Consider the following 15,568-nt stretch of genomic DNA (forward strand, 5'->3'; position numbering starts at 1 on the left):
GTGTGTGCTCACACCTACTTGTGAACACATGTTTTGTGGGTGTGTGTGTGTATGCAGATGTGTGTACCAGAATGAACCTGACTTATGTGGATGGGCACATATGAATATTGATTTGTGTATGATGATGTGCATATAGTTGGGCCCTGTGTGTATTTGTGTGGGCATACCAGTGTCCATGGGCTGCACACAGCTGGGCATATGTGCACGTGTGTGAGCTGCATGTGTCAGGGTGTTGATGCAGCTGCTGTGTGTGCAGGAAGGTATACACTGATGTTTTGAGCATCTGGATGTATATGTACCTGTGTGAATGTTTTTGAGTCTTGCAGGTGTGACAGCGTACCTAAATGCTGACACATAGGAGCATGTGTGTGTGCATGCACAAGTATGTGCATAACCAGACCTCGTTCATGTTTCCCTCTTGGTCTGAGGAGCAGGAGTGTGCAAAAGCATGTAACATGCACGTTTGGGTATATGTGCTCCTGTATAAGCATCTCTGGAGGTTCATGTGACATGTGTCATAAGGAGGGATGAAGCTGTGCTCAATCCAAGTGAAAGATGATCACCCCCATATTTCGGACTACTAACTGGCCCCCTGCTCTGTCCTCAGGGTAGAAGGCTGTGTGCCTGCATGTCCCACCCCCAAGGTCCTGGACGAAGTCACACAGAGATGTGTCTACTTGGAGGACTGTGAGTGGCCAAGACTTCTCATCCCTCCCTCAGATTCCTCTAAATCTCCAAGGTCTCCTTCACCAATCATTCCCCAGGTCCCTGGAGAAACAGGGCCAACAGAGGAGCTTCTGGAGGAGACCTTTAGAGCAGGCAGGGACCTCATCCAGTTCGTTCTTCCTATTAAACAGAATAACGTGAGGCCCAGATTGGGGGAAGGGACTGGCTTGGGGCCAGGTGGCGGGAACCCAGTACAGGCAAAGGTAGACCTGAGGTCCGTTGGCTCTGAGCTCAGGCTTTGAGGGCAGGGTCCAGACCTGCTGAGCCATCCAGTACCACAGGACAGAGGCCCCGGGGTGGGTCAGGCAGCCTGGCTGGCCATTGGAAGCTGCCTTCCCCAGGCTCACCTCGGGTGCTCGCTCAGGAGCCCTACTTCACAGCCCTGCCTGGTGAAGACCCCCTGGGGCGGGCAGCAGACACCCACTGTTTGAGCTCCTCTCTCTGCCCCAGGCGTGGAGCCCGTGGATTTGGTTCGCACAGAGGAGTCTCTTGGCAACGAGACTCTGCCTCCCAGTCAAGAGCTGCCCACTCTCAGTGGCAAGGAGCTGCAGTTTCCGCAGGAAGCTCCTGGGGCACCCTCCCACAGGCCACGGCTCACTCCAGCTGCCCCGCTCACCACAGCCCTGAACCCACCCGTGGCAGCTACTGAGGGGCCAGGGCTGACTCCAGGCCCTACCCAGGCCACGCTGTGGCAGCCGCTGGGGGTCACTGCATCCAACCTCCCTGCCCACCCCACAGAGCCCCCAGCCAGTAAGAGAGTGACTGCCAGCCACCTGGCCACCCCCTTTACCCCAGAGTCCTCATCCCTGGCCCTTCCGCAGCAGACACTCACACCTAGCATGGGGTCAGGTGCTGTGAAGACGACTAGGGTGACCGTGACCTTTGCAGGGATCCCCAACATCACAGTATCCTCCCGGTCAGCCCCTGCACCTCGCTTCCCACTCATGACCAAAGCTGTGACAGTACCAGGCCCTGGCTCCTTGCCTATGAAGACCACCCCCCTCCAGCCCTTCCCAAGCCTGGAGTTGCCTGCAAGTTCCTCCTCCAGGCCTGTGGCTTCCCCTGCAGTGACCTCCAGGCTTCCCACTTCCTTGGGATCCCACAAGGCTTTGCTGACAACTGCAGTCACAAAGGCCAAGAGCAGGACAGGGATGCCCCAGCCCATACAGGCCCAGAGCGTTTCCAGTCCCAGCGGCCCCCTAGCCGAGGGTAGAACAACAGCAGAACAGGTTCCTGTCAGCGCTCTGGCTACCAAGAGACGGGAGCTGGGAGGCAGCTCACCCACACCCACAGAGAGGCAGCCTGGGCCCCCCCAGCCCACGGGCATACCAGCATCCTCACTTCCAAGACCCGTCCCCACTGCCCCACTCCACCCCACCCACCAAACCACCAGAGCCACCAGGCCCCCAGCTCTGCCCCCAGGGACCACAGCTGCCACCAGCCAGTCCACAGTTGCACATGGGCTGGGGGTCACACCCTTTGTGTCCCTGGACTCAACTCGGCCACCACAACTCCTCTCTGGCCTGCCTCTCGATACCAGCCTGCCCTTGGCCAAGGTGGGCACCTCGGCCCCAGTGGCCACACGTGGGTCCAAGGGTTCCATCATCACCCTTCCACTCCATCAGCAGGCCGCATCTCCCACTGTGGCCACGACTGCACCTACTCAGACACTCAGCTCAGCTCTGCCTCTCATCCCTGCTGTCGTGGCCCAGGTAGACCTACCCAGTCACGTACCCCCTCAGGCAGCGGGCACGGCACCAGGCCTGCTTCCGGGAGCCACACTGCCAGCCTCTGGAGTCATGGCCATGGCCGGGGGGGCAGCCTCCACACTATCTGCTGCCCCACAGAAGAGCACCACGGAGAAGATGGCCATCCTGTCCAAGCAAGTGTCCCTGCCCTCCTGGATATATGGCCCTGCCCAGGGTACGCCCACAGAACTCACACCTGCTGTGGCCCACACTCTTGCTACCTTGGCACCTGAGGCTGGTGGCCCCTGGGCTGTCACAGTGCCACTGGCACCCACATCCTACCCCTTGAGTCGTGTCTCAGCCAGGACCGCCTCCCGAGAGAGCTCACTTGTTCTGCTCCCTCAGCTGGCCGAGGCCCATGGGACCTCGGCTGGGCCTCAGCTCCCAGCAGAGCTGGGGGCAGAGGCCACCACCAAGCAGTCTGGACGCTCAGCCCCAGCCCAGAGCATCGCAGCGAGTTCGGCTGTGACCGTGACAGCCATCACTGAGGACGATACATCTGCTACCTGTGTCGTGAGTGACTTGTCAGCCCACCTCTGTGTGGTCCCTCCATGCCCCTCTCTCCCCAGCCACATGGCTGGGTCACCATCCTGGAGTCACATTCCTCATGGTCTGTGGCAGCTTCTCCTTCACCAGCCGCCAGGCTGCAGGATGGGGGTTCAGTCACCCCCCTCACCTTTGCCCTACACTCTGGAGCCTGACAAATTCTCCAGGCTGCTCTGGGCCCCTGATGTCATAGCAACCTCATCGTTCCCCTAGGGCTGATTGGATGACTTAGTGTGACAACACGAGTGTGCTGGTGTGTGTATGTTTGTGTCCGTAGAGCCATGTGGGCCTATGTGTGCATAGTTTACGTGTGTGAGACTCAGGGTGAGCAGTCATATATCTTTGTGTGTGTGATAGATTGTGTCATAAGACTGTATGTGCTTTTGTAAGAAAGATAAAGAGGTTGTGTGTGCACACGTGCACGCATGGGTATGCTCAGGTTTCTCTGCGTCTGAGCTAGTGCGTCTGTACCCCTGTGTATCTGGAGCTCTCCACAAGGGCTGGGCAGATACGCAGAAGTCTCTGGGAGTCAGGCCCCTGACCCCAATCTCATGCTCAGCCCTTCCCCAGGTTCCAGTGGCATGTTGGGTGGGTGGAGGGTGAGGACCCCACTCCCTGGTTGTCTTGCTGCTGGGTCCCCCTGCCCTGCTCTGACCGACAGTGGAAAGGATCTTATGCCCTTAGGTTTGAGACAGGGAGTAGTGAGTGGCTGCTGCCCTGGGCTGGGTACTCATGCTGTCCCTCCACCCTGTGCCCTAGCCAATCGCTGAACAGGACTGCGTCCGTCACATCTGCCTGGAGGGCCAGCTGATCCGAGTGAATCAGTCCCAGCACTGTCCCCAGGGTGCCACACCCCCTCGCTGTGGGGTCCTGGGCCTCGCAGTGAGGGTGGGCGGCGATCGCTGCTGCCCCCTCTGGGAATGTGCCTGTGAGTCCTGGGGTCTACTAGGTCCTCCCCAAGCATGACCTCAGCCCCTTACCTGTCTGCTGCTTGGCGTCAGGGTGACTCTGACCTGAATGTATTCTCTAATGGGATCTCTTGTCTCAGTGTGACCCCTGACCTGGCAGGTCCCCTACTCTTGCAACCTCATCTCTATGATGCCTGCTCTGAGTGACTCTCCAGCCCCCAGGACCTCCGAATCACCCAGGAAAAGGCCAAGGTGCCTACCCTTTGTTCCTGGGTAGCCCTGGCCCCAGAAGCATCTGTTTAGTCTTCTCTTCCCTGTCCCTCCCCCAGGCCGATGCTCAATCTTCCCTGATCTAAGCTTCGTGACCTTCGATGGGAGCCACGTAGCCCTGTTCAAGGAGGCTATCTACATCCTCACCCAGAGCCCCAGCGAAATGGTCACCGTCCATGTCCTTGACTGCAAAAGCGCCAACCTGGTGACTGCCCCTTGCTCCCTTTCCTGCTGGGGCCTCAGGATTTGACTAGGTTTGGAGGGAGATTGAGTAGTGAATTGGGTTTTGAGGGGTGCCAGCGGCGAGGACAGAGGCAGAAGCCCCTAGTAGCTCCTTCTGTCAGGGGTTTCCTGGAATGGATATGGGGAGAAACGGTGAGTGGAGCGCACTGCCTCCTGGCCCTCCCTGGGCCCTGCACCATTCTCAGCTTGTCCCAGCTGCGTAGGCCCAGGTGGGAGGCTCCAAGTGCAGAGGAGCTGGGATACCCCTCAGGGGTATGGCCTGTGGCCAAGGATGCTGGCTGCAGAGAATCACCTCCTAGGATATCCTCATGAGCCAGGTGGAAGGAGGCAGGGTTTTTTGGTTTGTTTTTGCTCCTGGGCTTACAGGCAGTCAGGTAGAACCAGAAATGTTCCATGGGATTCTGTGCAGCATCTGCACGGCTCTGACGAGTGCCTCTGGTGTGTTGAGAGGGGGTGGCAGGGAAAGTGTGCTCACAGTGGCTCCCCAGGAGGAGGAGGCAACAGGACTGGGCTCTGAGCTGATGAGGTTTGGGCTCTCTCTGTAGGGGCACCTGAACTGGCCCCCGTTCTGTCTGGTGATGCTGAATGTGACTCACCTGACCCATCAGGTCACCATTGACCGTTTCAGCCGGAAGGTGAGTGCCTCAAAAGCCAGTTCTTCCTAGGGCTGCAATCAGGCAAGGAGCAAGGCATCCAGGGTTGGAGAGGTCTTGAGGCTAATTCATGACTGGGGGCAAGGGTGGGGAGGGACCCTTTTAAAGAAGAATAGTGCAAAAGTGGATATATTTGTAAGTGATTTTAATTAAACCATTTGTGGCCACTCTAATGTCAGAGGAGGACAGGTACCAGGAGGAATATTGTGAATGAGGAGAAGTTAGAATGGCAAGGGACAGTGACCTCAAATGATTGTGGTTAAAATATCTACTTCTGCAGTCTTTATAAAAATATATGCCCATTGACACATTTCTAGAGCCCCTTCCAAGAAGGGGGCTGTATAAGTGAGGAGCCCTGATTTTAAGCTTCAGGAGTTTTACATTAAGCCCACCTCTGCCAATGAGGCTGGTGTCCAACTGCACCCCACCCTGTGTGGTACCCTCCTGGGGGTCTGCTTTGCTCCTCCCAGCAGGTGAGTAACAGGGGCTGATTCATCTCCTCCTCTGGTCCGAAAGTCCTGACTCTCCCCACCCATTCCTGAGCCAACACCTGCAGCCCCTCCTGTTGGCATGTGCCCTTGAATGCCAAACATAGGGCCACCACACCCCATGGAACTCTCGGGAACAGGGGCTTTGGGGAGTGGGTTTTCCATGAGATAGAAGCTTATACAAAGAACTCCCTGGGTTTCATCCATTAGGTTTTTTAATTTTTCCATTAAAAATATTTAAGGTATAACTTACCTACAGTAAAATTCACCGTTGTTAGTGTACAATTCTACAAGTTTTAACAAACACCCACAGTCCTGTAACCACCACCACAGTCGTGATAGAGAACAGCTCCATCACCCTTAATTGTTGCCCTGTGCCATTTTGTTGTCAACTCCTCTCCCACCTCTGACAACCACTGTTCCTGTCCGTATAGTTTTGCCTCTTCCAGAATGTCATACACATGGAATCAGAGTATTTAGTAAGATTCATTCACATTGTGTGTATCAGGAGTTCATTGATTTTTCTTCCTGAGGAGTATTCCGTTGTAATGATGTACACTGTTTATTTATCTCCATTCATCAATTGAAAGACATTTGGGTTGTTTCCAGTTTGGGGTGATAACAAATAAAGCTGCAATAAGCATTTACATAAAGGTTTTTTTTTTTATTGAAGTATAGTTAACATACAATGTTACATTAGTTGCCTGTGTACAGCAGTGATTCAACATTTCCGTACATTACTCAGTGCTCATCACTATAATTGCAGACACCACTTATCACCATATGTTATTGCAATCTTATTGATTGTTTTCCTGCTGCACTTTTCATTTTCATGACATATATTTTATAACTTGGAGTTTGAACCCCTTAATTCCCTTTTTTTAAAAAATTTTTATTTATTTTATGATAGTCACACAGAGAAAGAGAGAGAGAGCAGAGACACAGGCAGAGGGAGAAGCAGGCTCCATGCATCAGGAGCCCGATGTGGGATTCGATCCCAGGTCTCCAGGATCGCGCCCTAGGTCAAAGGCAGGTGTCAAACCGCTGCGCCACCCAGGGATCCCCCCTTAATTCCCTTTATCTATTTCATCATTTCCCCATCCCTTCCTCCCCTCTGGCAACCACCAGTTTGTTCTCTGTAGTTAAGTCTGGTTTTTGGTCGGTTGGTTGGCTCTTTTCTTCTTTCCTTCTTTCCTTCCTTCCTCCATTCCTTCCTTCATTCGTTTTGTTTTTTTTTTTTAGATTCCACATGTAAGTGAAATCATGGGCCACTTGCCTTTCTCTGTTTGACTTATTTCACAAAGCACAATACCTTCTAGGGCCCATCCATGTTGCCACAAATGGCAAAAGCTCATTCTTTTTTATGGTCAAGTAATATTTGTGTGTGTGTGTGTGTGTGTGTGTGTACAAAAGATGTATCTCTTTTTTATCCATTCATCTATGGATGGACACTTGGGTTGTTTCCATATCTTGGCTATTATAACCAATGCTGCTATAAACATAGGGGTGCCTATATCCCTTTGAATTAGTGTTTTTGTTTTCTTTGGGTGAATACCCACTAGTGGAATTACTAGATCATATAGTATTTCTATTTTTAATTTCTAAAGAAACTTCTATACTGTGTCCCACAGTGGCTGCACCAATTTATATTCCCAGCAGTTCACAACAGTTTTTTTTTCCACATCTTCACGAATACTTATTATTTCTTGCTTTTTTTTATTCTAGCCATTCTGACTGGTGTCAGGTTCTCTCTTGTGGTTTTCACTTGCATTTTCCTGATGACTAGTGATTTTGAGTACCTTTTCATGTGTCTGTTGGCCACCTGTATGTCTCCTTGGGAAAAACATTCAGATCCTCTGCCCATTTTTTAGTTTTTTTTGTTTGTTTGTTTGTTTGTTTGTTTTGGTGTTGAGTTTTAAGTCATTCTAACAGATATGTAATAAGATCTTACCGTGGTTTTAATTTGCACCTCCCTAATTGCTGATAATATTGAACATATTTTCCTGGGTTTGTTTTCCATGGTATACCCTCTTTGATGACATGTCTGTTCAAATCTTTTGCACATTTTAAAGATTATAATGTGTTTTATTGAGTTTGAGAATTTTTTGTATGTTTTGGATACAGGTCCTTATCAGATATAAGTATTATCTCCCTTGCCTGGGTAGCTCATCGGTTTAGCGCCACCTTCGGCCCAGGGTGTGATCCTGGAGTCCCGGGATCAAGTCTACATCAGGCTCCCTGCATGGAGCCTGCTTCTCCTTCTGCCTGTGTCTCTGCCCCCCCCCCCCCTCTCTGTCTCTCATGAATAAATAAAATCTTTTAAAAAAATTATTATCTCCCAGTCTGTGACATGTTTTTTCAATCACCTACAAGTGTCTTTCAAAGGGCAGAAGTTTTTAATTTTGGTAGAGTCCAAATATCAGTTCTTTCTTTTTTCTTTTCTTTTTTTTTTTTTAAGATTTTATTTATTTATTCATGATAGTCACACAGAGAGAGAGAGAGAGGCAGAGACACAGGCAGAGGGAGAAGCAGGCTCCATGCAGGGAGCCCGATGTGGGATTCGATCCCGGGTCTCCAGGATCACGCCCTGGGCCAAAGGCAGGCGCCAAACCTCTGTGCCACCCAGGGATCCCAGTTCTTTCTTTTTTGGATCATGATTTTGGTATTCTATCTAATAGACCTTTGCCTGATGCAAGGTCTCAAAGATTTTCTCTTACATTTTCTTCTAGCAGTTTAATAGTTTCAGGTATTACTTTTAAGTGTATATTGTACTTTAAGTTAATTTTTATAAATAGTATGATATATGGGTCAAGATTCTTTTTTCTTTTGCATATGGATGTTCTGGCATCATTTGTTAAAAAAGACTATCCTGCCTCAATTGACTCGTCTTTGCACTTTTGTCAAAAATCAGCTGACCATTAATGCTTGGGTTTACTTCTGGACTTTTAATATCTGTCTTTTCACCAGTGCCATAGGATCTTGATAACTGTTACTTTTTTTTTTTTTTTTTTTTTTTTTATTTATGATAGTCACACAGAGAGAGAGAGAGAGAGGCAGAGACATATAGGCAGAGGGAGAAGCAGGCTCCATGCACCGGGAGCCCGACGTGGGATTCGATCCCAGGTCTCCAGGATCGCGCCCTGGGCCAAAGGCAGGCGCTAAACCGCTGCGCCACCCAGGGATCCCGATAACTGTTACTTTTTATTAAAATTTCATTAAAATCAGGTTGTATGAGTCTTCTAACTTCCTTTTCAAAATTATGTTGGCAATTTTAATTCTTTTATATTTCCATATAAATTTAAAATAAGCTTATTGATTTCTATAGAAAACCTTGCTGGGATTTTGATTGGAATTACATTAAATATATAATTATTTAGGGGGAGAATTACAACGTGAACATTAGTGAGCTTTCTAAGCCATGAACACAATATATCTTTTTATTTAAATCTTCTTTGATTTTTTTTCATTGGTGTTTTGTAGTTTTCATTGTAAGATCTTACACGTTTTGTTAGATTTATCTCTAAAAATTTCATATTTCTGATCCTATTGTAAATGATTCTTTTCTTTTTATTTCATTTTCTGATCTCATATTGCTAATATATACAAATACAATTTTTTTTGCATTTTTTAAAAAAAATGCCATTAGGTTTTTCATTCAGCTGATTGTGTGTACACATGAGTTTTGCATATTGACCTCTTATCTTACAACTTGCTAAACTCACTTATTAGTTCTTGTAAATTCTTCCAGTTTTTCTGCATAGTTGTTTATATCTTTCCTAAATAGAGACAGCTTTGCTTCTTCCTTTCCAATGAGTATTCATTTTATTTATTGTTCTTACCTACTGCACTGGTTAGGGCCTCTAATATGATGTTGAGGGAGTGAGCGCCAATATCCTTGTCTTGTATCTGATCTTAGGGAGAGGGCATCCAGTCTTTCACTATAAAGCAGGAAGTTTTTATAGATATCCTTTATCAGGTGATGAAAGTTTCTTCTATTTGTAATTTGCTGAGAGTTTTTATTACTATGAAAGATGTTAATTTTGTCAGAACTTTTTTCTGCATCTACTAGAATAATCATATTGTTCTTTTTCTTTAGACTTTTCACCCAAAATTACAGTTTTGGGTTTACTTAAAAAGGGAAAGATTTTCAAATTTTTAAAAAATAAATAGCTTATGAAGAATAGTAGTTCTATTTAGAGATCATTTTTTAAAGATTTATTTATTTGAGAGAGAGGTGGAGAAAGGACAGAGAGAAAGAGAGAGAAACCTTCAAGTAGACTCCCTGCTGAGCCCGGAGCCCTATGCCGGGCTCAATAAGAGGCTCAATTCCAGGACCCTGAGATCACAACCTGAGCTAAAATCAAGAGCTGGATGCTTAACCAATTGAGCCACCCCGGTGACCCATTAAACTCATCATATACTCTTGCTATCCTTTTAATGTCTGTAGGATCTGTATCCATGTACTCTATCTCATTCCTAATATTAGTAATTTGTGTCTTTTCTTTTTCCTGACCAGTCTGCCTAGAGGTTTGTCAAATGTTTTTTTCCTTAAAGAATGTTTTTATTGTTTTTTTCTGTTTTCTATTTTATCAATTTTTCCCCTTATCTTTGTTATTTTATTGCTTCTGATTCCTTTGGGTTGAATTTACTCTCCTTCTTCTAGTTTATTAAGGTGATAGCTTAGTTCACTGATTTGAGACCTTTCTGCTTTATCTAATATAAGCATCTAGTGCTATTATTTTATCTTTAGACACTGATTTAGCAGCATCTTAAAAACTTGATACACTGTGTTTTCAGTTTCATTAAGTTTAAAATAGTTTAAAATTTTCCTTTGGATTTTTATTTGACCCATGAGTTATTTACAAGTGTTTTTCTTTAGTCTCCAAATATTTTGTGATTTTTCCAGCTGTCTTTCTGTTACTGATTTCTAACTTAATTTCACTGTGTTCAGAGAACATATTTTATCTAACATTGATCCTTTTATATTTAGTGAGACTTCTTTTATGTGTCAGAATATACTCTATCTTATACATGTGTATTCTCATGTTGAGTGGAGTGTTCTGTGAATGTCAGGTCAAGTTCACTGAGAGTGTTGTTCATGCCTTCTAAATCCATATTCATTTCCTACTTGTTCTATCAATCATTGAGAGAGAAGTTTTTGGAATTTCTGAGTATAATTGCTGATTTGTCCATTTTTCCTTGGAGTTTTATCGTTTTTTTTTTTTTTCAGATTTTTGAAATTGTTATTTGATGTATAACATTTAGGATTGTTATGCCCTCTTGTTGAATTAACTCCTTTATCAGTGTGAAATGGCGTTTTTATCCTGGTAAAAGTCTTTGTTCTGAATTCTGCTTTGTCTGATTCATCTATAATAGTGATTCCAGTTTTATTTTGATTAGTGACAGCATGTATACCCAATGAATATATCTAAGAGAAATCTTCTTCCATCCCTTTTCTTTTAACCTATTTGTGTCTTTTTACTTAAAGCAGGGTTTTGTAGGGAAGGAATAGTTGGCTCTTCCTTTTCTCTTATCCAATCTGCCAATCTCTGCCTTTTAATTGGGAGATGTTTGGACCATTTACACTTAATTTGGTCATCAATATGATTAGATTTGTATATAACATAATGTTGGCATTTGTTTTCTATTTGTCCCATCTGCTTTTCATTCTGCTCCCTTTCCTCTTTTTCTGCCTTATTCTGGGTTATTTTTAATGATTGCATTTTATCTTCTCTGTTGGATTATTATCTGTACATTTTACTCTACATTTGTTATAAACTCCACAATACATCATTATGGTTTTTCCTTAAGCAGTCAATTATCTTCTAACATGGTTTTTAAAATAAGAAAAGTTTATATTATCCACATCTTTATCATTCCTGGTGTCCTTTATTTCTTTGTGTAGATCTGGATTTCCATCTGGATATCACTTTCTTCTGTCTGAAGGACTTCCATTAACATTCTTATAGTGCAAATCTGCTGGTATCTGCAAAAGTTTTTTTTAAGATTTTATTTATGTATTTATTTGAGAGAGAGAAAGAGTGAGAGAGAGAGGAGCAGGGTGGGGGAGCGGGAGAGGAAAAGAATTTCAAGCAGACTCTGCACTGAGTGCCAAGCCTCATGTGGTGGCTTGATCCCACAACCCTGAGATCATGACCTGAACCAAAAATGAAAGTTGGATACTTAGTGGACTGACCAACGCAGGTGCCCCTGAAAAAGTTTTTATGTCACCTTCATTTTTAAAGATATTTTAACTGAGTTTAGAATTATATGTTAATTTTTCTTTCATCACTTTAAAGATTTTGCTCCACTATCTTTTCTTTTTAAATTGAGATAAAATTGACCTAACATAAAATTAATCATTAATCTCCCTAGCCCTGACAACTACAGATATGCATTCTGTCTATAGATTTGCTTATTTCTAGATATCTCATATAAATGGAGTCTGCAATATGTGAATTTTATGTCTGGCTTCTTTCATTTAGCATGTTTCTGAGGTTCATCCATGTTATAGCATCTACCAGGTTTTTTTTCATTTTTTTTTATGGCTGAATAATATTCCATTGTGTGTGTGTGTGTGTGTGTGTGTGTGTGTGTATATACACACACAACAGTTGTTTATCTGTGCATTTATTGCTGGCCATTTGGGCCATTTCCACCTGTTGACTATTGTGTATAGTGCTGCTATAAATTTCTACTGTCTTTCACTTTGTTTATTTCCACAACGATATCATCTATCATTCTGATCTTTGTTTCCCTACTTTTTTTTTTTTTTTTTTTTTACTGTTTTTACAATTTTCCTTCTATCATTGTTTTTAAGCAGTTTGGTTAAGACATGCTTGGTAATTCATTTCTCTTTCAGAGACTCTAATTACACATATATTAGGCCAGTTAAAGTTGTCCCACAGATCACTTATGCTTTATTCATCTTTTTTTGGTCTTTTTTTTCTTTCTGTGTTCCATTTTAGATAGCCTCTATTGCCCTATTTTTAAGTTCATTCATATTTTCATCTATGGTGTGTAATCATCATCTATTAATCCCATTCAGTATAGTTTTCATCTCAGATATTAATTGTACTTTTTCATCTCTAGAAGTTTGATTTGGGTCTGTTGGTATCTTCCACATCTTGCCCTAAAAATTTTGTTTTCCATTACTGTTTGAAAATATTGAATATAGTTTCAATGATTGCTTTTTATACCCCTGACTATTAATTTTATCATATTTTTTATTTCTGGGTCAATTCTAACTGATTTTTCCCATTTCATTATGGGCTGTACTTTCCTGCTGCTTTGGGTTACTGACAATTTTTTTTGGATTGCAGACATTGGGTTTTGCCTTGTTGGATACTGAATATCCTTTTCTTTTTCAGTTTTGTACTAGTTATACTACTTGGAAGCAATTCAATCCATCTGAGGCTTGCTTTGTTGAGTGGAGCCCATGTAGTTTTATCCTAAGTGATTTTATTCTATATTTTTTCTTCTAAGTAGTGATTCCTCACTACTGAAGCAGTAGCCTTCTCATACCCTACCCTATGCCCTATGTATTTGCACTATAACTGGTGGTGTTTCTAACTATTCCCAGCCAGGCATAAGTCCTAGGAATTTGTCTGTTCTTTTATTTATTTATTTATTTATTTATTTATTTATTTATTTATTTATTTTTTAAGATTTTATTTATTCATGAGAGAGTCGGAGACACAGGCAGAGGGAGAAGCAGGCTCCCTGCAGGGAGCCCGATGTGGGACTCGATCCCAGGTCTCCAGGATCATGCCCTGGGCCAAAGGCAGGTGCTCAACTGCTGAGCCCCCCCAGGGATCTCCCCTGTCTGTTCCTTTTAGGTGATTGTTTTCCTGGACTCAAGTAGCTTTCCCACCTGCATACACTGGTCAGTATTCATACACAGGGTCAGGATAGGATGAGAGAGGGATTGTCTACAGAACTTCTGAGCATGTGCATTCTCTCTCTCTCTCTCTCTCTCTCCCTCCCTCTTTTTTTTTCTCTCCCCAGCTCTCTTCCCTTCAGCATCTTGCTCTGCAAACTCCAGCTATCATGCCCTCCATGAACTCCCAACTCTTGTTCATAAACTCAGAGAGCCCACCGGGCTCTGCCTGGGTTCCTTCTTCCTTTCTACACCATGGCCTAGAGACTTCCTCTAAGCAATAACTGGGTAATCATAAGGCTCTCCTCATTTGTTTCCCCTTTCTCAGGGATCATTCTCTTATGCTGCCAACTGTTCAATGTCTGAAAACTATTGTTTCATGTAACTTGTCAGGTTTTAAAAAATATTTTATTTATTTTTTCATGAGAGGCAGAGAGAGAGAGAGAGAGAGAGAGGCAGAGACACAGGCAGAGGGAGAAGCAGGCTCCATGCAGGGAGTCAGACGTGGGACTCGATCCTGGGACTCTAGGATCACGCCCTGGGCCAAAGGCAGGCACTAAACTGCTGGGCCACCGGGGCTGCCCAATTTGTTAGGTTTTTTGATTGTTTAAGGCAAGAGGGAATATCCAGTCCTTATTACTCCATCTTGGTCAGAAGCTAAAGCCCTACTCTTTAGTTTTGAATATTTGTCCTTTGTCATTATTTGAACATAGGGTTCTGTGAACACAGATGAAGAACCCTGGGCTTCAGAGGAGTGTTCATTCCCAGAGCTAAGAGATGATTCCAGGTTCATGAAGCCCCAGCCCCTCTCTGCACAGCTAGGAAGGCTCAGGCTGAAAGACCAGGGATTTCCCAAGGTCAAAGTTTTCCAACACAGAGGTTCCTGTCCTGGATAATTTACAAAGCAATTAATAAAACAGTGATTCTTGTAGGAGAGGGAGGTATAAAGTCATTATAAATATTTTAAGATTCTAGTCTTTTCATCTCCTACTTCTACAAAGTAAAACTAATAATCCATAGTGCATATAAATTTAACCTTGTCAATATGTAGCAGAGGTTGTAGCTTTGAATTTAAAGAGTTTGAGAGAGTTAGGGTGTATTGCATATTTAACAAACATTGATTGAGACCCCAATTTATGTCAGGCCCTAAGGCAGGTGCTGGGGATTCAAAGGTGGATCAGTAAGAGTCTCTGCCCTTAAGAAATTCAGAGTCCATCTGGTGCCTCAATGAGGGGACAAACAGATTCCACCCTAATGGTCAGCAGAGAGATGAGGAGGTCCCAGAGAAGGGGTGCCCATGCCAGAGGCTGGAGGATATAGGAAAAATCTCCCAGAAGAAATGATCTGGGCAGAATCAGGAAAGAAGAGAGTGATTAGGAGGTCTCAAAGTGTGTGTTTGCTTGGGCACAGGGATATAGCCTGCCTCTCACTGTTGTATTTTATGTTTCATCATTTTGTGCTCATAAACATGGTTTCAGAATTCTTTGATGCCACCTTGAACAGTGTCTCAGTCATATGTATCTGAAACAGAGCCTGTCACATAGCTTGATACTGTTTGTTGGATAAATGGATGGATGGATGAATGGACGGACAGACAGATGGACAGACAAGCTGTGCTCACATTGAATACCCTCCCCCCACAAGGTGACTGTGGACTCACAGCCTGTCTGGCCTCCTGTGAGCAGACATGGATTCAGAATTGAGGACACAGGCCACATGTACGTGATCCGGACACCATCACACACCCAGATCCAGTGGCTCCACAGCTCAGGACTCATGATCCTGGAGGCCAGCAAAACCAGCGAGGCCCAGGGCCGTGGCCTGTGCGGTGAGGTGGGACCCAGCTGGGGGAGAGGGGATGCTTTTTGGGCCCACGTCGGCCCCCAGACACAGGCTCCCCTGTGTGAAGCCAGGGAAAGGTGGAACAGAGGGCCAGGCCAGAGGTGGCACCAGCAGAGCTGCCAGGGCAGAGAGACTTAATGTTGTATGTTCTGGGGCTGAAGCTGCCAGCAGGGAGATGGCGCAGGACTCTGGCCTCCGCCAGTTGTCACTTTAACTGGGATTGTCTGTCAGCTTCCCTGATAGTTTCCTAATACCAGATAATCCT

General features: G+C 45.1%; 1 protein-coding gene across 1 annotated transcript in view; it reads left to right on the forward strand.

Annotated features, from left to right (window-relative positions):
* The window catches only part of OTOG (otogelin), an 89,841-nt gene that overhangs the window by 55,635 nt on the left and 18,638 nt on the right, over nucleotides 1-15,568 (forward strand). The window contains exons 34-39 of the mRNA XM_025459664.3: nucleotides 608-687; nucleotides 1,177-2,987; nucleotides 3,780-3,948; nucleotides 4,258-4,403; nucleotides 4,987-5,076; nucleotides 15,106-15,289. Of these exons, the coding sequence (XP_025315449.1) occupies nucleotides 608-687; nucleotides 1,177-2,987; nucleotides 3,780-3,948; nucleotides 4,258-4,403; nucleotides 4,987-5,076; nucleotides 15,106-15,289 (2,480 nt within the window). The remainder of the gene's footprint in view (nucleotides 1-607; nucleotides 688-1,176; nucleotides 2,988-3,779; nucleotides 3,949-4,257; nucleotides 4,404-4,986; nucleotides 5,077-15,105; nucleotides 15,290-15,568) is intronic.

The sequence above is a fragment of the Canis lupus genome, chromosome 21 (assembly GCF_003254725.2).
Source record: "Canis lupus dingo isolate Sandy chromosome 21, ASM325472v2, whole genome shotgun sequence".
Lineage (NCBI taxonomy): Eukaryota > Metazoa > Chordata > Mammalia > Carnivora > Canidae > Canis > Canis lupus.